Raw genomic sequence first — 21,631 nt, forward strand, 5'->3', positions numbered from 1 at the left:
TTATAAGACCATTTGACAAGGACATAATAAATATAAGTAGGAAATAGTTTGGTTTAATGAAAAGAATGTAAGTCTAGGAGATGAGAAATGTTTCTTTTCAGTCCCTTTATCTGACAATAACCATTATGTTGTGTTATCCTTCTGGATCCCAGTTTTTCCACCTGTCATATCGAGGCAATTGTAAAATTGTAACAATGTAGTTCATTGTTAAATATCCATCTTGGAAGCTTTCCTGTTCCTTATTCATATCTTCACTGAGGATATTTTCATGTAGAGATAATGAATAATGATTTTATATAATTTGCATAGAGATTGATAGTCATTCATAGCTTTAAAAAAAATAAAGTCTGAAATTTTTCCATACTTTTGGTATCTTTCCATCCTGTCATAAGATAAAGAATACAACAGTCTTCAAAGAATTATATATAAATCACAGAGGGCAATAGAGAGGCAGATGGTTATTGCAGTCAGGCTCCAACATATACCCAATGAGGAATTTCAAAGAATAGAGTGAGAAATGTCAAGAAAATCTATGAAAGGAAGAAAAGATGAGTTGGCTTACATGGTGAGGGTGAGATGGCACAGTAGAGAGCCAGGATGTTCCATTTGTATCCTGGAGAGACATCAGGAAAAATTGAGGAAACTCTCCAGCATTTTGGGTAGCTCCCCCATGGTGAACTTATGGGAGGAAAGGGACAAGAGTTCAGGAAGAAGAGACATGGTTGGATTGAGGTCTCCATCATTGGAATGAGCTTTCAAGTCAATGGGATCCTTGATCCCAGCATCAAGAAAGTATAAGAGCTTTGAAGGATCTTATGTTGTAGAGAGACAACATGTACACGTAAGAACATATAAATAAATACAAGGAAATTCAGATGAGAGAGAAAGGCACTAGTAACTGAGGGCTGAGAAAAGGTCTTCATAAAAAAGTGACTTAAATTTAAGTTTGATGGAAACTGGAATTATTCTAATCAATCTTTTGGTCAGTAAAAAGCCTATGTAGGAAGATGGGAGAGGGAATAAGCTAGATAAAATATATGTAGAATAGATTGGAGACCAGGAATTATTATTATTAGGAATATATTATATATGATATAATTAGGAATATATATATTACATATATTATTAGGAAATTATTGCAAGAATACAGGAGAAAGGTAGACTTGCACTGAGGTTCTGACCAGTTAAAATACAAAGGCAAGAATTTAAGAGATAGTTAAAAAAAAAAAAAAAAAAAAAAAAAAAGGAAAAAGCAGGACTTTATACCTGAATGTTCTGAATGTTCTACCTGAAAGGTATTCTAAAGCTTCCAGCTGGTTATGGAAGAATATGGGAACCATCCACTATCTTGAAACAGTCCCCAAATATGGAAAAATCCAAAGAAGACAAAAACAGACAGGAGGACCAACACATAGGGATTTGGATAGAAGAAATAAAGGAACAACACTTTCAGTTTTAAGGATTTTTTAAAATTTTATTTTTCTCTTATTTTCATTTCATTTTTTCACATCGACTGGAAGGGAGGGGCATTCCCAGGAGGGTGGGAAGATGGACGGCCCCTCCTGGGGTGGAGGGGAAGGAGTTGAGTCCAGCAGGGTGGAGTGACAGAGCTATGGCTCATAACACATGGCACCAGAAGGGAAAGGGTGGTCTGAGCACAGACACAAAAAGTTCAACGGTCACCACCTGGTCAGTGTTACAAAATGAGGGGAGTGACCACAGGGTTGAGGGGAGAGGACCAGACGCAATATGGCAGGAGGGGGAATTTGGATTTAACTTTTTGTTTTTCATACTTTTCCTCTTTTTCCTGTTTTTTTTTTAATTTAATTTTTTAATTTTAATTCTTTTTTTACATTTTACAAACAGCTAAAAACTACAATACATCACAACTACAGTGGGGGGCACCAGAGAAAGACCAGTCACACAGGGTAAGGAGCAGCTACAGTTTAAATGGCAGGGGCCATTTCATGGGGGAAGAGATAATATGGGGGAACCGAGGCTCCTGGGCTGGGGCTGGAACCTCACCAGAGCTCCCAGCCTGGCTAGAGGGACTCAGGGAAAGGGACCCTGTCTTCCCACTCCGGGATCCTTGTGCTTTTAGGGCCATCTGCTGGTTTGACCAAGTGCCAGGTCTCTTCGGCTTCCCCATGACTCCTAGAATGGGGCCCCTTTGGAGACAGTGGGTGCCTGTGCTGTTCTCTCTGTGCTATAGTGGGTAGGACCCCTACCTGCAGGGGAACCTGTGCTTCTCTAGGGGGAGAAGGAGGGGACACTGTGCTGAGATCGTGTTTTACCGGGAGTCATCCCCTCAGTTTAGGTGTCTGCTTTGCCCACCCAGCCCAGGTTACACTTCCTAGGTGGGACATAGGAAGGACAAGCAGGGAACCATTGGTGAAGCCTTAGTCATGTGTATCTGTTAAAAGTACCCTTGGCTTAAATTTCAAGACGATACAGCAACATCCCCCTCCCCACTACATACACACAATACACACACACATACACACACGCACCTGCTGAGCTGCCTCAGAACTGAATATAAATAAATAAAAATAAGAAATCAAGCTTTATAAAACTCGGGATTCAAACTTGCATCCCGAATTGGAGGAGAGGGAGGGGAAGGCCAGGGGACTAAGGATTATTGCTACCCCTCCCAGCATCCACAGGGAGGTAGAGGAGAGCATCCTTCGACCCTCCAATTCGGAATTTCTCTCTCCCCAAGATCCCGTTCCTCATATCTTCAGACCCCTGGTCTTCAGCCTCTCACCTCCTTCCACCCCTGAAGAACACCCAGAAGAGCCAAGGGGAAAAGAGATACCTCACCCCCAGCTCTGCCCTGGCACCTCTTCTCCTGGATCTTAGCTCCCGGAGAGAACTGAGGTTCATACAGGTTGAATAAGGGCCTTCTCTATAGGCTCTGAAGGGGGGGGTAAGAGCCTTAACCATCACATCAGGGAAGAAGGGGAAGGAGAATCTTGTGTACATTAAGGGAATTGGAGGTAGGGAATGGAGCTTCTCCAAATCCTTGGGGGAGAATTTTCTCCTCTGTAGCCCCTGCTCCGTGAGGACCACACACACACACACACACATACACACACACATGTGCACGCACACACACAAACACACAGCTAAGACATCAAACACAGGGGGGGAGAGAAGGGGAACGGGGGTTCTCGGGGCCAGATGGAGGTGGATGGCGATGAAGGAGCTGTTGGTCTCACAGTGCGCTGCCCCCGGAGCCTCCAGCTCTCCCTCACTGCAGCACCTGCCCCCGGGTCTCTGGAAGTTTCAGAGCAAGGGAACTGCCAAGGGCGAGGGCAGCTGAGGCAAAGAGGATGGGGGCGGCCTTCGTGACCCCCACAAAAGAGGTGAAGATGCTGATCCCCAGCACGGCTGCCAGCTTACACAGCGCATTCAGGAAACCGAAGGCCGTGGTCCTGAAAAAGCAGGGAAACGAGGGTCAAACGGAGACCAAACGGCCAAATGGGGACGTAAAGAGAGGCTCAGTGAAATGCCCAAAGGCAAGGGGCTGCAGAGAGGGTATAGGGGGGAGACAGAAGGGAAGGTAGAGGTTGTAAATGGGGGTGGGAAGTAGGAGGAGACCAACGGAGATTAGAGAGAATAAAAGGAAAAAGACACCCTAATGACACTGGCTGTGGGAATTCTGGGAGTACAGCAACAAAATACGGGAAAGGGCATGGAGTATCTACCTCCATCCATCTTGCCCCTTAGAAGAAATTGTGATTTTCCTCCATTCAGCTCCCCAACCCCCCACCCCCTCCCAGCCAGTCTCTCCCACCTCGAGCCCTTTAGTTCCTCGGCTCCCTCTGCCACTCTGAGCTCCCAGGCTCACCTCTTGTCTGAAGGGTAGAGCTCCACGGTCAGCACATCCAGCGCGTTCCAAGACGCGATGCTGACCCCCCCAAAGAGGCAGAGTAGCGCGATCATGGCAGACTCACTGTTCCCAAAGGACAGGAAGAAGCAGGAGATGCAGGACATCACACTGGAACCCGCTGGGGGGGATACAGGAGAACGGACATCAAGATTGGGAGGGTCACAGGTCCCACACCAGCCACCATTTTCCTATTTACAGCTCAGAATCAGTTAACCAACCATTTGGCCTGAACAGGGTACAATCAACAGCATCACAAACTAGGGGATTCTCCGCCTCGTCTTCCTCATTACTCTGATCTCCTGCCAGAGGCTTCCATCTCGGGCCCCCATCACCCCTCTGACGTTCCTTCACGGGCACAGATCGCCCCGCACAGTGCCCCGAGCCTAACAAGTTAGCACCGAATATCTGCTGCCCAGGAAGTGGCACTGAGCAGAATCAGAACCAGCGGGGCCGTTTATGCAATCGGCCCCAAAAGAGCCAGGGAAAGAAGCAGGAATCTCAAATAAAACTGTTCTGACTCATTCCGTTTGGGGTGAGGGGAGGAAGGGAAGCAGGAATCCAGAAGCGCTAGGACACCTCAAGGATGCTGCCGGGGGGGTCACAGAGACCAGCCTCCCGGGGAGGGGGGTACAGGGAAAGGGCAGAGGGGCAGTGGGGGGTCGGTTCCTTTTTTGACTAATTGTTCTTGCCAATTAGATGCTAAACTCCAAGAGGTGAAAGTGCCACCAGTGACACACTCAATCTCAATGCCCTGGGGCAAAGCCCCGAGGTCCTGTCCTAATTATTCAGCTGTCAAAGCTATTTTCTTCCCACCTCTCCTCCCCAATTACCCAACATCCGAAGTCGTCCAATCTTGTCCATGAGCAGAGCCGACACGATGTTCCCGGGGAGCACAGCCAACGTCCCCAGAAAGCTGACAAAGTAAACCATGTAGGCGCCTTCCCCGGTCCCAGCCACGTCCAGGGGGCAGCCCTCCTTGCTGTGCAAGAACGTGCTATTGATCAGCCGGCTGCCTACAAACTTGTACTCAAACAGGTCTGGAGGACAGAAAAAAGAGTCCAAGGCTGAAGACAAATTATGCTCTCTCTCCCTCTGTCTCTGTCTCTGTTTGTCTCTCTCTCTTTCTGTCTCTCTGTCCCTCTCTCTTCTTCTTTTCCTTCCTCCCTCTCTTCCTCTCTCACTCCCTTTCCCTTTCTCTCTCCTTCCTCCCTCACTCCTTCTTTCTGTCTCTCTCCCTCCCTCTCTGTCCCTCTATCTCCTTCCCTCCCTCCCCCTCCCTCTGTCTGCTTCTCTGTGTCTTTGTTCCTGTCTCTCTTTCTCTCTCTCTCTCCCTTCCTCCCTACCTCCTTCACTCCTTCCCTTCCTCTTTCTGTCTCTCTCTCTCCCTTTCCCTCCCTTCCTCCCTCTCTCTCTTTTTTAGAGGGCAAAGTGAAAAGTGTGCTGATCTGTAATGACCAAAATTTCATTCCCCATCTCTCAGCATCACCCCCCTTGCTTTATCCCAAGCAAAAAGTACCCGTGTTGTAGAATATTGTGTTGATAAACGTGCAGTTCCGAAAGAACGTGTTACTGGACGTGACATCCTCGAAGTAACATTCCTCAAACAGGGAGTCCTCAAAAGACACCGACTTCAGTCTCAGGCCAATAAACCTAGAGGGGCAAGGGAGGGGACAACACAGGTCACAGTCTCCGTCTCAATTTCCTTGCCCTTAACATGAGGACACTAGAACCACCTACAACACAAGACTGTTGGGAGCTTCTAAAGCCATACCTCAGAAGTTGTTTTGCATACCTTAGAAGAGTATATTAAAAATACCAGTCATTCTTATTATGGGAGAGAGGAGAAAGATGAAAGTTTTTTCTCTGTTGCCCTCACATTCAGCTACACTCCTGCTCCCCCTTACCCTTGTGACGGTGGAAGACTGAAACCAGAGGTGTCTACACTGGAGTCTTCTCTACACTTTCCAGAGCCTGAGCTCTGCTGCCTGTGTGGAGATTCACTGGCTGGGAGCAGAAAGGAACTGAGACGGGGCCTGGCAGAGGGAATGGGAGAAGCCCTCACGTACTTGTCATTGAAGTACTGGCCCCCACGGTGAATCTGGTTCTCCAGAGTGAAGTTGAAGGTCACGTGCTCCACCCGCTCCCCTGCGAAGAGCCTGGTTCGGGCAGCGTAGTCAGCTGCCTGGAGGTGGCGGATCATGTCCGGGAACCAGACCGTTAAGCCGTAGTAGCTAAAGAACAGAGTTTGGGGATGAAATGAAAAGTGAAGGGCCGCTCATACCCCAAGAGTTAGTGGTAACTGAGGAAAGGCATCAGTCCATGGAAGGGGGCAGAACATAGACCAGTCTGCATAAGAACTACACCTCCCCCACTCTCCATCCCTCTGCACTGGCCACCCCCATCCCTAAAAAGGCCTGAATGAGCTCTAGTCCCTCCTCACTTTTCCTCTTATAATCCCTGGCTTCCTGCAAGACTCACATCAAATACAATTTTCTGCCAGAAGGCTTTCCAGGTCTAGCCAGCAGCTGATGCCCTTTCCTCTCCCTCTCCTCTGAGATTTCCTTCCATCTATTCTGTACCTATCTTGGGATCAAGAATTTGTGGCTGAAGGAAAATTAGAGGTCATTATGTCTGTCTCATTTTACAGATGAGGCACAGACGTTAAATGACTTAGAATCTCAAGAGTAGTATATATGCGAGACAGGATTTGAATCTGGGTCTTTCTGACACCAAATATGTCAATTTATCTGCTGTACAGTATTGTCTTCCCCACTAAAATGTGATCTCCTAAGCATTGTAAATGGCTTAAAATACACACTTAATAAATGTTTGTTTCCCTTCTATCTTTCCTTCCTTTCTTTCTTCCTTCTTTTCTTTTTTTTTTTTTATTTTTTATTTTATTTTATAATTATAACATTTTTTGACAGTACATATGCATGGGTAATTTTTTACAACATTATCCCTTGCATTTACTTCTATTCAGATTTTTTCCCTTCCTCCCCCAACCCCCTCCCCCAGATGGCAAGCAGTCCTATATATGTTAAATATATTACAGTATAATTTAGATACAATATATGTGTGTAGAACCGAATTTTTTGTTGCACAGGAAGAATTGGATTCAGAAGGTAAAAATAACAGTTTACATTCATTTCCCACCTTCTTTTCTTTCTTCCTTCTTTCCTCCTGTCATCCTTTCCTCCCTTCCTCCTTCCTTCCTTCCTTCCTTCCTTCCTTCCTTCCTTCCTTCCTTCCTTCCTTCCTTCCTTCCTTCCTTCCTTCCTTCCTTCCTTCCTTCCTTCCTTTTCAGTGTTTAGCACAGTTCCTGGCACGCAGCAAGCATTTGTAAATGTTTGGCGACTTTCAGCTCTTCCTCTGTTCTCCCCTCCCCCCAATAGACACAAATATCTATCCAACCCCAACAGCCCCTCACCTAAATGACATGGTGAACCACACGCCCATCATCATCAGAGTGATGCGACGATATTCAGGGCTGAAACAGGAAAGGAAGTTCCCCCAAACCTAGAGGTGGGGGCAGATGGTCAAGGAGAGAAAGATGCACACCCTGCCCCCCTGCCCCATACAGTCACCACACAGCCCTAATCTAGGAGTTCCCCAGACTCTATACATTCTGTTCTCCTATCCAACCAGACACTTTTCTTCCCCTTCAAAATCTTCCTATTACCTGGCCCCCCAGACTCGTTGCCCGAACCCCCCAGCGCTGGTACCAGGTCCCTGTGTCTGACTGGATCTCTATCAGTTCATCCTCCTGATGGATGGTCTTAATCTGGGTCACCTATAGGAAAGAGACAGGTCCAGCTGTCACACGAGAGTCAAGGGGTCGGTCACATGGTTCCATTCCAGTGGAAGGTCATGGGGCATGAGGCAAGTTAGATATGGGTAGAGACAGAGACAGAGACTGAAATAGCCAGAGAGAAATCTGACTCAGTGTGAGATACTCCTGAGCACATGGAGAGGGTTGTGGGCAGGTTTGGGGAATAGCCAGGAGTCTTGACCTACATGAAGGAAGGAGAAGGTAACTCATTCAAGACATTTGTAATTTCTGAGTCTGCAGAGCTCCAAAGGGGAAGGAATCATACCCAGGATGGGGAGGAAGTGACTTACTGAGAACACTCTCTCGGGATGCCCCTTCGCTCTCATGTTGGTGTCATGAACTTGCTTCAGGACCATCCAGGCTTCATCATGTTTCCCATTCTGCAGTCACAGAGATACAGATGCAGGTTTAAACCTCCTAACCTCCTCAGATCATAGCTGCTTCTCTCACCCTCCCTCCCAACCATTGCCAGCCCTCACTCACACCTAGATTAGTTTCCATCTGATTCCTTTTTTGAGTTATAGACATTCATCTCCAGCCTAAAGGGCATGGGTTCAAATAACAGACTTTGCCAAGTACTTGCTGTATGAATTAGGGCAAATCACATTTTAATTCTCTGATTCTCAAGTTTCTTCTGTAAAATGAGAAGATTGGACTAAAGAATATTTAAGGTTCTAGTTCTAAATATTTAAGGTTCTACTTCTAGTTCTAAATCTATGGTTTATGGCATCCAGAGGCATACCACCACCTCACCCCACTACCAGGCCTAATCCCTAATAATATATACACAAATCACACCTGAGTTTCCTGGACTCAGAGGTCCAGAGCTTTAAAAAAAAAAAAAAAAAAAAAAAAAAAAGTATCTTAAATATTATCTTGTCCAATCCCATCTTTTAACAGAGGAAGTTGTAGAACTCATAAAATAACCTCATGGAGGTCTCATTCACACACAAACAACTAGAACCCAGACTTTCTGACTCCCATTTTATGGCTCCTTCCACCAATGTGCTCTTGCCCAACTCAACAGGATCCAGATGGATACTAGAGTGGAGAGCAACAGAGGGGACAACCCAAGGAGAGATTCTTAGTTGGTGATCTGAAGGCAAAAAGGGAGAAATTTAGGGATAAGGAAAATGATGAAAGCTATTTAACTGGATCAGGGAGGTAAGGAGGGAATAGGATCAGAGATCTGAAACTGAAAAGTCATCACTTCATTTTGATCACCACAGGATATTGGAGGACAATGGCCCCTGGCAGGTAGGGAATCCCCAATGTTCCCTTGTCTTAGGAGCCTTTGGGACTCTCTTTGTGACTATTCACCTGTTCTTAAAAGAGAAGGAGGAGGAGGAGAAGTCTCAAGAAAGTGGGACTAGTACAAGCAGGCTGAGAAACTGATGTGGAGTTGATGTGAGTATAATCTCAGAGGAATAAAAACTGAGATTCTAAGAGAAGAAACAATAACCTGATGAGGCAGAGGTCACAAAGAGTAGATAATAAGTGATGTGAACTGTTTTGCTTCTAGTGCTGAGAATAGAACTGGGGATGCCCCACTTTTTTGGCTTTTGCTGCTGTTCATTTATTAGTTCTCTCGGGAAGAAGAAAAGTAAGTATTTATTAAGCACCTACTATGTGCCAAACACTGTACTAATACAAATTTTATCTTAGATGATCTTCATAACAACCCTAACAGGTAGGTGATATTATTACAACATTTTGCAATTGGAGAAACTGAAGCTGACTCCTGTTGAGTGGCTTGTTCAGAGTCACACAGCTGTTAATGTCTAAAGCAAAAATTGAACTCAATTATTCCTGACTCCAAGCCCACAGATCTATTCATTGCAACTCCTTGGGTTTCTCTCTCAAATGGAGAGGCTTTATTATCAACCTTTATTTCTTAAATCTTGCTCTTCATTCACCACTGTTGAAAGAAAGAACAAAAAAAGAAAGAAAGAGAAGAAAGAGAAAAAGGAAAGGAAAGGAAAGGAAAGAAAGAAAGAAAGAAAGAAAGAAAGAAAGAAAGAAAGAAAGAAAGAAAGAAAGAAAGAAAGAAAGAAAGAAAGAAAGAAAGAAAGAAAGAAAGAAAGAAAGAAAGAAAGAAAGGAAGGAAGGAAGGAAGGAAGGAAGGAAGGAAGGAAGGAAGGAAGGAAGGAAGGAAGGAAGGAAGGAAGGAAGGAAGGAAGAAAGAAAGAAAGAAAGAAAGAAAGAAAGAAAGAAAAGAAAGAAGAAAGAAAGAAAGAAAGAAAGAAAGAAAGAAAGAAAGAAAGAAAGAAAGAAAGAAAGAAGAAAGAAAGAAAGAAAGAAAGAAAGAAAGAGAAAAGGAAGAAAGAAAGAAGGAAAGAAGGAAGGAAGGAAGGAAGGAAGGGAAGGAAGGAAGGAAGGAAGAGGAAGGAAGGAAGGAAGGAAGGAAGGAAGGAAGGAAGGAAGGAAGGAAGGAAGGAAGGGAGGGAGGGACAAACTGAGATAAAGAGATTAACATTAGCATTTCTAATCTACATATTCCATATTTTTCTCTGAAAAAGGCTGTAAACAAGCTGAGAGCTAGTATTGCTGAAGTAACTGTCTCAAAGAAATAACGTCTTCCCATTGTTTTGTTGGTTTTTTTTTTTTTTTTCCTCCCTTGTGTGTAAAAGGAAAACCAATTCCCTGAGAGGTAGAGCTGAGGAACTTGACTAGAGAGAAAGTCAGCCTGGAGGGAGGAACTGAGGGGAAAAATGTATTACTATTCACAAGAGGATAGGAGCAAGAAAGAGAGAGTACTGTAACAAGCTCTTTTTCCATCACCATAATAGGACCTACCCTATACAATGCTAGAGAGAGATGAGAAACTGAGTACCAAGAAAGTTAAATAATGTGGCCAAAAGCTAGCCAGGTAATTAGGTGACAGCACTTGAGCCCAGATTCTGACTCAAGAGTTCCTGATGTCCAGATCAAGTGACCCTTAGGAGGAGGAATCATGTGGCAAGGGAGTTGGAAACCATACCAGAAATACCAGAAAACCACTGAACTCAGAGTTCTTGAAGCCCAGGCTTCCTGAATGAAATTGTCCTGGCCATCATTTCAGAGTGAGTGCATGGAAGAATGTATTAATGTCATTAGATGACATTAAAGACTTTTATACCATTCCCAAAATGCCACAAAGAGTAATGGCAAAAGGTAAAATCCCACAGCACAGAGCAAAAGCCATCAGTGAAAGGGAGAGAGCCAAAACCAGAGATCAGGATCAAACTGAACTAGCTATAAGTCATAAAAACCTCAAAGGAAAGTTAAAAAAAAAAAAAAAAAAATCAACCAATGAATCAGTAGATAAAAGGTAAAAACCAAGCAGTTAGTAATCCCCAAACAAAAGATTTCCCCTCCTAATTTTCATCATCTTTTACCTCCAGGAAAAATCGGGGGCTCTCTGGCTGTGTGGTCAGGGCCCCAATGGCAAATACAGAAGGAAAGGCACACACGAGAACAAAAACCCGCCAGCTATGGAACTGGTAAGCAGAACCCATTTGGAAACTCCATCCTGAAAAAAAAAAAAAAAAAAAAAAAAAAGATGAAGAGATTATCACTAGAAACCAGAAAGAAGCTCATCTAGAAGTTCCATGCTAGAAGAATACCCATTTTGGAGGGGGGAGATTCTGGGGCTTTTATTCTAGTTGAAAATGGATATTCCAATCCTACCAGATTAAAGGGAGGGGAATCCAAAGGGGTATCTTCAAGAGGGGAAAGGCCCCTTGGTGGGAGTGGGGGGGGGGGAGGTTCTCACCATAGTGAGGAATGATGGCCCAGGCCATGGCAGCTGCATACACACCACCAATCATCCAGAACATGCAGAGCCAACTCAAATGCTCCCCTCGCTTCTCTTGGGCCAGGAACTCGGAGAAATAGGAGAAGACAATAGGGATAGACCCCCCAATCCTGTAGGGAATTCCAGGGAAAAGGTTGCTGAAGAGCAGATCAGGAATCAGATCCCCAGGCCCATCTTCCCTACCCCCATTCCCCACCACCAAACCCATTTCCTAACTCATCTCTTCTAAAGATGGGAAAAAGAAGCTTCTAAAATGAGGGGTTCTATAGGAAAGGAGGGAGCAGGTGGAAAATCTTAAAGACTAAGAGAACGGTTGAGATGACAGTTACTGGGTCACTGGGGTGACCAAGACGATGGGAAGTTCCAGGGTTTGAATAGGTTCCATATATTTTGGAAAATTAGGGATCTTGGAGAATGAGAAACCTTCTGGGTGCTATATAAATCTCTAGTGGCTTCCACCAGAAGGCATTTCTGAGGAAACTGAGGACATTAAAATGGGAAGGCACATCTGGGAATGTAAATAGAAGTTGTAGGTAAATATAAGGAATACTGGGAATGGGGAAAAGAAAGGAAGGAAGAAATCTTTGGAGTATGTGCTCACCCAACCCCAGAGAGCAAGCGGCAGAGGAGGAAAGTGCCGTAACCCTGGACGAAGGATGAAAAAAACGCGAAGACACTGTTGACGGAGAGTGAGATGAGCAGACACTGTCGCCGACCCAGTCTATCAGCCAAGCCCCCCCAGAGAAAGGCTCCAACCATCATACCCAGGTAGACAATGAGACCTGGAAGGAGGAACATAAGAGGGAAAAGATGGGAAGGTCACTCCAGCGAAATGAATACAAAATGAGGTGAAACTATTGCAGGATGAATCAAGGTTAAACCTAAGAAAAGACAGCTGATTGGGATCTTATTCATCTCCAATAAATCTCTCAGTCAGGGAATTCCCATCTCCCCCATTAGATCTAACCTTTATTCCTTCCAACACCAATCTCAACCTCTTTCTTTCTTCATAATCTATTTCCTTTCAAAGTATGGGGAGCTTTCTCCTTAATCACCTCTGAGAAGGGGTCACAAGAGTCCTCCCCAGCCTAAACCTTTTGTCCTGAGACTGATGGCAATTTGGGTATTACCAGGGTCCATCCAAGTGTCAGTAGATTATAGCTTTCTCAGCTTTAGACCTGTCACACACTCCCACCTGAAACTGATAGCTGGGGGCAAGGTCAAATAGTGTCTCTCTCTCCCCCATCCAAGCAAAGAACTGGGATTCTAACCTCTCCCAGCAGGGCACAAAGGAAGCCTAGATGAACAGAACTGGCCTCCCATTGTGACAGAGATTAAATGCTATGAAGATAAACCATTTCCCTTGACTCTAGTCTACCTCCTAAGGGGAGTGAGAAGTCCTGAGAGGAGGAACACGTAATCAGATTCATTACAAGCATACAGTCCCCAGACCAGAAGTGGAACAGGTCTCTTTCCCTTGCTCTCTTCAAGCCATGGTCCAAATCCTTAGGGGAGACCATAAGGTTCCCAAACCTTGGTTGGGAATTTGGAAAAAGAAGGAGCTGGAGTAAGGCCCTATTGTCCTTAGCAGATACTCTGAGGTGTTGGTCAGTGCCCTGTAATGTTTCTGTGGTCAGAGAGGAAACGTAATAGGGGACTACCAAGGAGATAAGGGGTGAGAGGTGGAAAAGGAACAGGAAAGACTTTAGTTTCTCACCTAGCATGCCCTTGTTGGAGTCAGACAAGCACATGTCCTTTTCAGCACTGGGCAGCACAAACCCCACCACGAACACTTCGACCCCATCAGCCATAAGTGCCAGACCCAGCACAAAATAGAGGGTCCATTGGAACCGGCCATGGCCACACTCCCGCAAGATGGTTTCGTATTGCTGGGCCAGCTCTTCCCTCTCCTTCCGTCGCTGAGCTTCCCCTCCAATTCCAGGGCCTTCTCCATCACCCAGGCCTCCCCTCACCCCAGCCAGGGGAGCCCCATCTGCCAACCGCTCTCCCTTTCCTCCTGATTCCCCCCGGGGGATTCCCTGATATTCCCCCTCATAGATCTCCTCATCTTCATCGTGACCCTCAGTAGCATCACTAGATGCACCCCCTTCTTCTTCATCTTCCCTAACTCCATCCCCACGGTAATAACCATCAGCTGGGGCAGGGTAGTCATCATCATCATCCTCCTCCTCAAATCGGGCATAGGACCTCCTGGAATATTCATCTTGAACTCTGTCAAGGCCCTTAACCACTTTCTTGGTTGCATGCTTCTTGACCTCCTTTGCAATATCTTTAGCCCCACGGATGAAGGCTGTCCGATCTCGGAAGCCTTCATCCATGGCAGTGACTGAAGTCTTTGGACACCCCTTAGGGGTCCCCCCTTGGCTTTCTCTCCCTCCCTGTCTTGTCCCTTAAGAAACCTCTAGATTTTAGAAGACCCCCTAGTAAATACACTTTACCCCAGGTAAAGTACATTCAAAGATCTTTGGGAATAAAATGAAAGAGCATGTAGGACCAGAAAGGGACATATATTAAAGGGGTAAGGAGGAAGAGAGGAAGGTTTTGATGGTATTTGGTAGAAAACATAAACCTACAACCTGTTCAACATGGTCAAATAATGGGGAATTGGGGAGAGAGAAAGGAAAAGAAAAAACAATCAGGTTGGCTGGAGCTGAGTTGGAATGTTCAGGCTAGCAAAGGGAGAACAGTCAGGTCTCTGTAGGGAACACTGGTTGTCCTGGAAGAGAAAGAAAAAGAGAAAGAAAATGAAAAGAAAATGAGAACCAGAAAGAAGCCAAACAATTCAATGTAGTCCCTTTCCCATCCCAATCCCTACTATGTCCAACCCAAGTTTCAAAATGGCCCCAGAGTGAAAGGATGGTTGAACCAGAGAGGAGAGAAGACCCAAAGCCATCTCTTCCTTTCCAGTAGTAATTAGCACCTTCTCACCTTAGCTTTGCAGAACAGGTCCCAGCTCTACACAGAATCTGTCTAGAATTCTATTCCATCAGTTTATCCTACCCCTTTCCCATTCAGCCCAGAAACCCCACCTGCCCTAAAAAGAACTAGACAAAAGGAGATTGGGAGGGAAGACCCAAAGACATATTAGCATTGCTGTCTAACTTCCTTCAACTCAACACCTTGTTTTTATTTTATTTTATTTTTTGGTTCAATAGTTAGATGGTGTGTTTAACCCTCTGGTCTGGTCACCTTAGTCTTCAAACTCATTTATAATAGGATAGAAGAGTGCAATGAGGCAGGTTTGGAAGATGATGTTCTCACATCCTGCCCATTATCACTCTTCTAAGGTCTAAGTCCCACAAGAACAATCTTCCATTTTTTAAAGACTAATATATGCCTCATGCCTCTCCATCTGTGTCACAGACAGAATACCATCAAGGTCAGGAAGTCCTGGGCTCATGGACAGGGCTAGACTTTGGATACCATTGAGTCCAAATGCCTTCATTTTACACATGACAGGGTTGAGACCCAGTGAATTTAAGGAACTTGCTTAAATCATGCCCTTCAATTCAATCCTCAGGTCTCTCACTCCAAAGTCAGATCTCTTTCTACAATATCTCCCCCTCCTGTGGTGGAACTTATAGAGATTGACATAGCCAGCTCAACCAGAGCAAAGGTTCACATTCTACCAGAAACAGAAACAAATAAGGGCCATCTCTGGGAGAACAACCAAAGTGGGAGGAAATATTGGCTAGAGAAACAGAAGGGATGAAAGAAAAAGGAAGTGGATCATGGACTACGGGACATACTAGGGTGCGGTAACTGTCTTCCCAAGGGCTCCAAGGTTCCCCGGAATGTACCCAACCTTTACTACCCATTCATGGCCCATTGTCTTGACCAAGGAAGGAAATAAAGACTAAGATTTGAGTGGGAGACAGGCCTGGGAAAGTACTACCACTTCCCTCCAGGGGCCAATAGCTGGATCCTCTTTCTCTGGTTGGGGTGTAGAGGAGCATCTTCATTTCAAACATACTTACCTCCAGACTCCGCCTGCACTTGAGAGGTCTTAGGTCTTCTTCCCACTCTAGTCTTTGGAAATCTTTGTCTACCATCCTGCCCCCTGAGGACTTCCCCTCCTAATCCCTACTTAATCCTTTTTATTCCTCCTCCCTGGGGTTGGGGGGAAAGGACTTCATGGATACTGCATTGCGTCAAAGATTGATGCAGAATAAGGGGAGTATATGGACTCCCCCCAAAACAGAGTTCAAGGAAAAGATCATGGGAGATCCACCCATATGCTCCTATTGGGTATGTGTAAAATCTTATCAGAGGAGGTTCCTTATATTAATAGCTGTAGGTTAAGTTTGGGAAACTGAGGATACCCCCCAGATAGGAGATTGGGAAATAAGAGGTAGAAAGAACAAAAATCAGAGCCTGGATTACTCAAGCTGTATCTAAAATCATGATTAGTTTGATCAAGACTAATGATCCCTATAATGGAAAGAGGACCAGTTTTGGAGTCAAAGGGCCTCAGTTTCAATCCTGTCTCTGCTACTTACTTACTTGTGTGACCTTGTACTACCTCTTTGGGACTCAGTTCATCATTTAAAGAAAGAGTTGGATTAGGTGGCTTCTAAAGTCCCTTCCAGTCCTAAATCTATATTTCTGTCATTTTTTTTTCAGGAGCAGTGAACATGTACACACACACACACATTCCTTATCCCTCAAGAAGAAAGAATTGAAGAATTGTATTCAACTTATCCCCTTCCCAATCCAAAATGGACCTCCCAAGAGTCCTGCTGGAGGATCTGCCTGAGGCCATACCCTGTGCTTGTCCCTCCATTTGCCCCAGGGACATGGAGGCCGCTCTCCTGAGCTTTGGAGCAGCTCATCCTTCTCCTCCTTCTCCAGGTAATAGAGTCACACAGGTCAGAGGAAGGAGAAGAGGAGTCAGAGATTCCAAGAGCTGGCTAAGGGTAGGAGAAATAATGCTATTTTTAGCTTCAGTCTCAGTGAAGTGTATAGAGACAGGGGGCTAGAGAAAAGGAAGAACCTAGAAGGGTGTAGTATAGAGACAGTCTGGTTATAAATACTGTTAGACCATAAAAACTGGGATTCATTCCTCTTATGGATTCTGTAGAGCAAGTGTGTGGAAGGAATCAGGTGTTTTCAGTTTCCTTAAGTCAACCGTGGTTGGGAGATTTGGGGTATAGAAGGATCCCAATATCTCAAAAGCCCTCAGATATGAGACACAATTCATCTTTCCCCCTCCATCTCCCATCACAAGTGACAAGGTCATTGGTAAACTGACTACCTCCAAATCCCCACCCTCCTGAGGATATTACAGGAGGATTGTCCTAGAGCTTCCTATCTCTTTTTCCAGAAGCATAAGCAGAATCTCAGCCCCCCCCCCCTCAAGGATATGCAGCACTGTGCTAACACCTCCCTCCTTCCCTGCACCCCCTCCCCATTTCATTCCAAGCTTGTGCGTGAGGAAAGGGCCACTGCTGTGAAGATAAAATGGAGGTGACAGCTGAGACTGTAAGGGAAGGAATATGGAGAGACAGGAACTCAAAGACAGGCAAACAGGACACAGGGACAGAGGCCTTCATCAAAACTATTTTTCATATGTCTCCTTCCCCCTCTTTTCCTGATCTAGAGGGCAACAGGGTATCAAGAATTAACCATTTTTTTTCCTCAGCCCCTTTTCCATCTCCCACTCCCCCCAAGCCTTCATGCTAGACTAATGTCCATTATTACCTCCCCCCAACATTTGGCGCCTTTATCAATTGCCCACATCTCCAGGTATCAATCCTCATAGTCTTATTCCTGGCTATTTACCACTCTCCCTACATGCAAACTCCCCACAATCTGCCCCCTCCAACCCTCCCAAATCTCCTACCAGGTACAATGATCTTATTCTATTTTCATCATTCTGCATCTAGCCCCTTCCCATCCCAACCTATTTATTTCAAGCTCCAAACGTTAAAAAGGAGGTATAATCCACCCCACCCCCCCTTGGCAAGGTCATTTATCTTCGGTCCTGATGTAGGAGAGACTGGGGAGGGAAAGATGGAGAGGTGAGGGATAGATTTGGGGCTTGGGGATTTGGACAGTGATATAATTCAGGACAATTCCCCCAAAGCCCCCCTCGTTCCGAGGTGGGGGGAGGGGAGCCTTGGAGAGAGAGAGAGAGAGAGAGAGAGAGAGAGAGAGAGAGAGAGAGAGAGAGAGAGCGCATCTTCGCATCTTAGTGGAAAAAATATCCATCCCTACAAAAACTCCTGATGAAAGATGAGGACCCCCACCTCAAAAAAAAAAAAAAAGGGCACTGGAGCATAAAATGATTACAATTTGAATGGAGAAGAGGATGCTTCAAGGATGCGGGATTGAATGGGGATGGGAGGAGAGAAGGGAGCCGGAAAAGAAGGAATGAAGGGTCGGGGGTCTCACCTGGAAAGGGTCCCCGCGGCAATGAAGCAGGGAGGAGGATGTCGGGGCCGCTGGGAGGAGGCGGCGGCAGCTGCTGCTCTGGGTATCAAGGGAAGCGGCAATGCAGACCTGCCCCCCCACTCACACCCCAGCTCCGCCTCTCTCCCCCCCCCCCCACCAACTCGCGCAGCCGAACATCGGGAGAGACCATTGGGGGGAGGGGGAGGTTGAGGAGACTAGATGCAAAGGAAAGTACCGACTCAAGCCAGAGGTAGGGAGAGATGAAGAGATGCTTGAGGGGACATTTGTCAGAGGGCAGGCGGAAATCCAGCCTTGCTCCCCCATAAAGAAGGAAAGAAAGAAATGGGGATTGTTTGGGAAAGAGAGAAGTAGAAAGCTACAGGCGAGGAAGGCAAGGGGTGAGCCCTTCCTACACGTTATCTATGAGGTCCAAACCAGAAGAGGCAGCTGTGGGCGCCCTGCTTCTCAGGGAGCATACCCCAAGCCTCTTGTCTGCAATCCCGCAACATTTCGGACCGTTTAAATCCTCAAGTCTCCGAACCCTCCCTATAAAAACACCCTTCCCCTAATCCCCCCCTTCGGTTAGCCATATGGCAGTACCTTTTGCAGTACCAACAGCACATGCCTAATTAGTGAAAACAGGGTGAATAGAGCTTGATTTAGGGGGTAGATTTCCTAGAGCTTTGGGCTCCTGTCCCCACATCGGAGGGATGGTAAGTATATGCACACCTCCCTATGATATCCGAATTTCTGATTATTTATTGCAAGGAGACCTTACTCCATCACCCTTTCTTTGCCCATTTAATCCACTACCAGTTGCAGAAATAGACACGCAAGAGAAAAGGGCATTAACTGACTATCTCCTGCCATATTCTTTTTCCTTTTTGGTCACATAGTGTGTAAAGGAACAAAAATCAAGAACTTCCTCACATTTTGCCTTCCCTCCTGCTCCCCCTTCCTCCACCCCTTCCCCAAACCCTTCATCTCCTGCCTGGGCTAAGAGACCTCCAACGTCAGATTTCTCCTCTTGTCACCGCTTCCTTTTTCCCAGCCCCCACCTAATCCTCCCAAACCACACAACGGAGTGACTAAACCCATGAGCCTTGACTCCCAGGCACCATGCTGCTCCCCCTCTAGAAAGGGCTAAGGAATTGAAAAGCAGTTCTATTGGAAAAAGCACTGGACCAGAAATCAAGACGCCTGCATTCTCTCTCCTCTGTTTTTCCTGTTTGACCTTGGAAAAGTAATTTGTTTCTTTGGTCCTATTTCTTCAATATAAAATAAGGCAATTCAGTTCCAATGATCTTGTGATGAAGAGTCATCTACATCCAGAGAGAGGACTGTGGGAACTGAGTGTGGATTTTCAGTTTTTGTTGTCTGCTTGCATTTTTTTTCCCTTTTTTGATTTTTCTTGTGCAGCAAGATAATTGTATAAATATGTATGCGTATATTGGATTTAGTATATATTTGCTAATTTGCCATCTAGGAGAGGGGAGGAATTAGAACACAAGGTTTTGCAAGGGTTAATGTCAAAAAATTATCCATGCATGTTTTGAAAATTAAATTTTGAAAAGAAAAAATAAAATAAGGCAATTGGACTAGATGGCCCCTAGAATCCTCTTTTTGCTCTAGATTTTAAAAATCCCCCTTATTAAATTCTCCCTTATTCAAAAGGGAGCTTCATCTCCTCTCCAAGTCTTAAACTAAGTCTATATGCTAAAATAGGTAAAATAATAATAGTCAGTGCCCTAGATTAAGGGACCTTACCTTCCAGAGGAAGGCAAGAATCTTCAAATAGATATTATACTAATGGATTAATCAGTGTTTATAATAGCAAATTATTTTATCAATTCATTTTACTGAATCAATGGGAAAGAGATTGGAATGCAGAATTACCAGTGAATGGCTGAAAGAGCCTCAAATTGTATGAGAGTAGTGTGGAAATTTACTAAGAGATAAAGAGGTGAAAGAAAACAGAATTTTTACTGGAGACTACAGTCAACCCAGTCCAGAGTCAAAGACAGTCAACCCAGACTAGATGGAATTTACATCTGGACCCTAGATTGATCATCAAAGAAGATACACAGAATTAAGACCCAAGTACCACATGCAACAGATCATAAAACACTGAGAAAACAAATAGCTTGCAAATAATCTTGTGTAACCTTTTTTTTTATCTTGGTATAGAAAACTTAGAGAAATGGAAATTTACTTTCATTTCTTTGTCCCATGAAAGGAATAAAGTCCCTAGAACAACCTCATCAACTTACTCAAATTTAGGATCATGCACACATGTTAATGAAGCTTTTGAATATCAGAATTCCAAGACTGCTGGTGATTGGTCCTAATCTCTTCTACATCCCACCCCTTTAGATCTTAGTTTACCTTTTTCATAGCCCAAAGAGGCTTCTTAGTTTAAATTGTGATTATGAGAATTAGAGTAGACACAATTCCCTTCACTCATCCCAACCCACTGGTTTCAAGAAGTCCTGTCAACACAGCCCATCTCCCCTAATCTAGCTTTTCTCTTGGAGACACAGTATAATAGAAAAAGCACTGCGGGTAGATTTTTAAAAATCTGAGTTCTAGTCTCAGCCTCTTTTCTTCTGTTGCTGTATTACTGTGGTTGAATCATAAGATTTAGAATTGGAAGGAATCTTCCAAATAATTTAATCCATTAAAATCAAAGAGGTTTTAAGGAGATTCTCAAATGGAGTGGGAAATGGTCTAAAAATTACTTTTGAAGTCCTCCACTCACTTCATCACTCTGAATCTCTTTCCTTATTTGTAAAATGGGAATGTTTGCTCTACTTCACAAGAATGTGAATCAAATGAGATATTAAGTATCTTGTAAAGATAAAGTGCCTCATTTAAGTATCTTGCAAAGACAAAATGCCATACAAGTGAATTGTAATTAATGTATTTCCTACCTTTCTCATTTGGCTTATGTTGAAAAAGACAACCCAGAAGTAGAAGGAAATATAGATATATATAAAACTTATTTTACAGTTAAAGCCCGTTCACCAGAACCAGCCTCCAGATCAATTGCACAAGGTTCTTCCAATAGGAAGAAGGGGAGGATGAGATAAACAGGGCATCAGGGACGTTAAGTCCCTGAGGAAGGATAAGATAAACAAAGTAAATTAGCCCCTGACTTCTAGAAGCTTATACTTTAAAAGAAAAACATGAAACCTAGTTGAATAACAATGTAAGGCATCCTTTAACAAGAATGAAATTCAACATTTGAGTGCCCTGTGCAAGACACTATTAAGAAACAATGTACTAAGAGCTGAGGGGGAATATAAAGTTAGAAATGGCAACAGTTCTTTGAAAGTTATAATCTAGTAGACTAGAATAAAACACAAACATAAATATAATGCAAGCAGGATTAAAGTACACAAGAGATCCCAAGTGCTGAGAGATCTCAGTAAGGAAAGATCAGTCTGAAGGAGTTCAAGTGGATGAAATTAGTAAAAGCTACATGGAAAGAATGGCATTTAAGCTGCAGTTTTTACTTCTGCAAACCAAAGCCTTAATTTTATAAATAAACTAAGGCAAGACCAGTTAGCTGGCAATAGCCAATGCATTGAGTGATCAGGTGATAGAATGGATAGAAATGGGACAAAGTCAAAAGACTGAAGCTATTTCATAGGTAGAATCAACTTAAAAGTGGTTGAATGAGTATAAATGAGGAAAG

General features: G+C 44.5%; 1 protein-coding gene across 1 annotated transcript; it reads right to left on the reverse strand.

Annotated features, from left to right (window-relative positions):
• Positions 1–1,810: 1,810 nt before the first annotated feature.
• Positions 1,811–18,048, reverse strand: SV2A (synaptic vesicle glycoprotein 2A). The gene is made up of 13 exons (XM_074263335.1): positions 17,935–18,048; positions 13,238–14,257; positions 12,122–12,302; positions 11,479–11,630; positions 11,102–11,235; positions 8,015–8,104; positions 7,575–7,685; positions 7,323–7,411; positions 5,959–6,123; positions 5,409–5,542; positions 4,723–4,929; positions 3,851–4,010; positions 1,811–3,434 (listed from the first exon to the last, which is right to left on the reverse strand). The coding sequence occupies exons 2-13, from the start codon at positions 13,857–13,859 to the stop codon at positions 3,251–3,253; spliced, it is 2,229 nt and encodes a 742-aa protein (XP_074119436.1). The 5' UTR covers positions 13,860–14,257; positions 17,935–18,048; the 3' UTR covers positions 1,811–3,250.
• Between the last annotated feature and the right edge of the window lie 3,583 nt (positions 18,049–21,631).

Source organism: Sminthopsis crassicaudata, chromosome 4 (genome assembly GCF_048593235.1).
Source record: "Sminthopsis crassicaudata isolate SCR6 chromosome 4, ASM4859323v1, whole genome shotgun sequence".
NCBI classification, from domain to species: Eukaryota; Metazoa; Chordata; class Mammalia; order Dasyuromorphia; family Dasyuridae; genus Sminthopsis; species Sminthopsis crassicaudata.

Bases quoted from the DNA above. Each gene is read 5' to 3' on its own strand.
- SV2A (XM_074263335.1), bottom strand. From the start codon at position 13,859: ATGGATGAAGGCTTCCGAGATCGGACAGCCTTCATCCGTGGGGCTAAA. The intron at 8,105-11,101 runs GTAAAAGATGAT...CTGTGACTGCAG, and splicing joins GCCCCCGATTTTTCCTGGAG to AATGGGAAACATGATGAAGC. The intron at 4,930-5,408 runs GTACTTTTTGCT...TCTGTCCTCCAG, and splicing joins CACAATATTCTACAACACGG to ACCTGTTTGAGTACAAGTTT.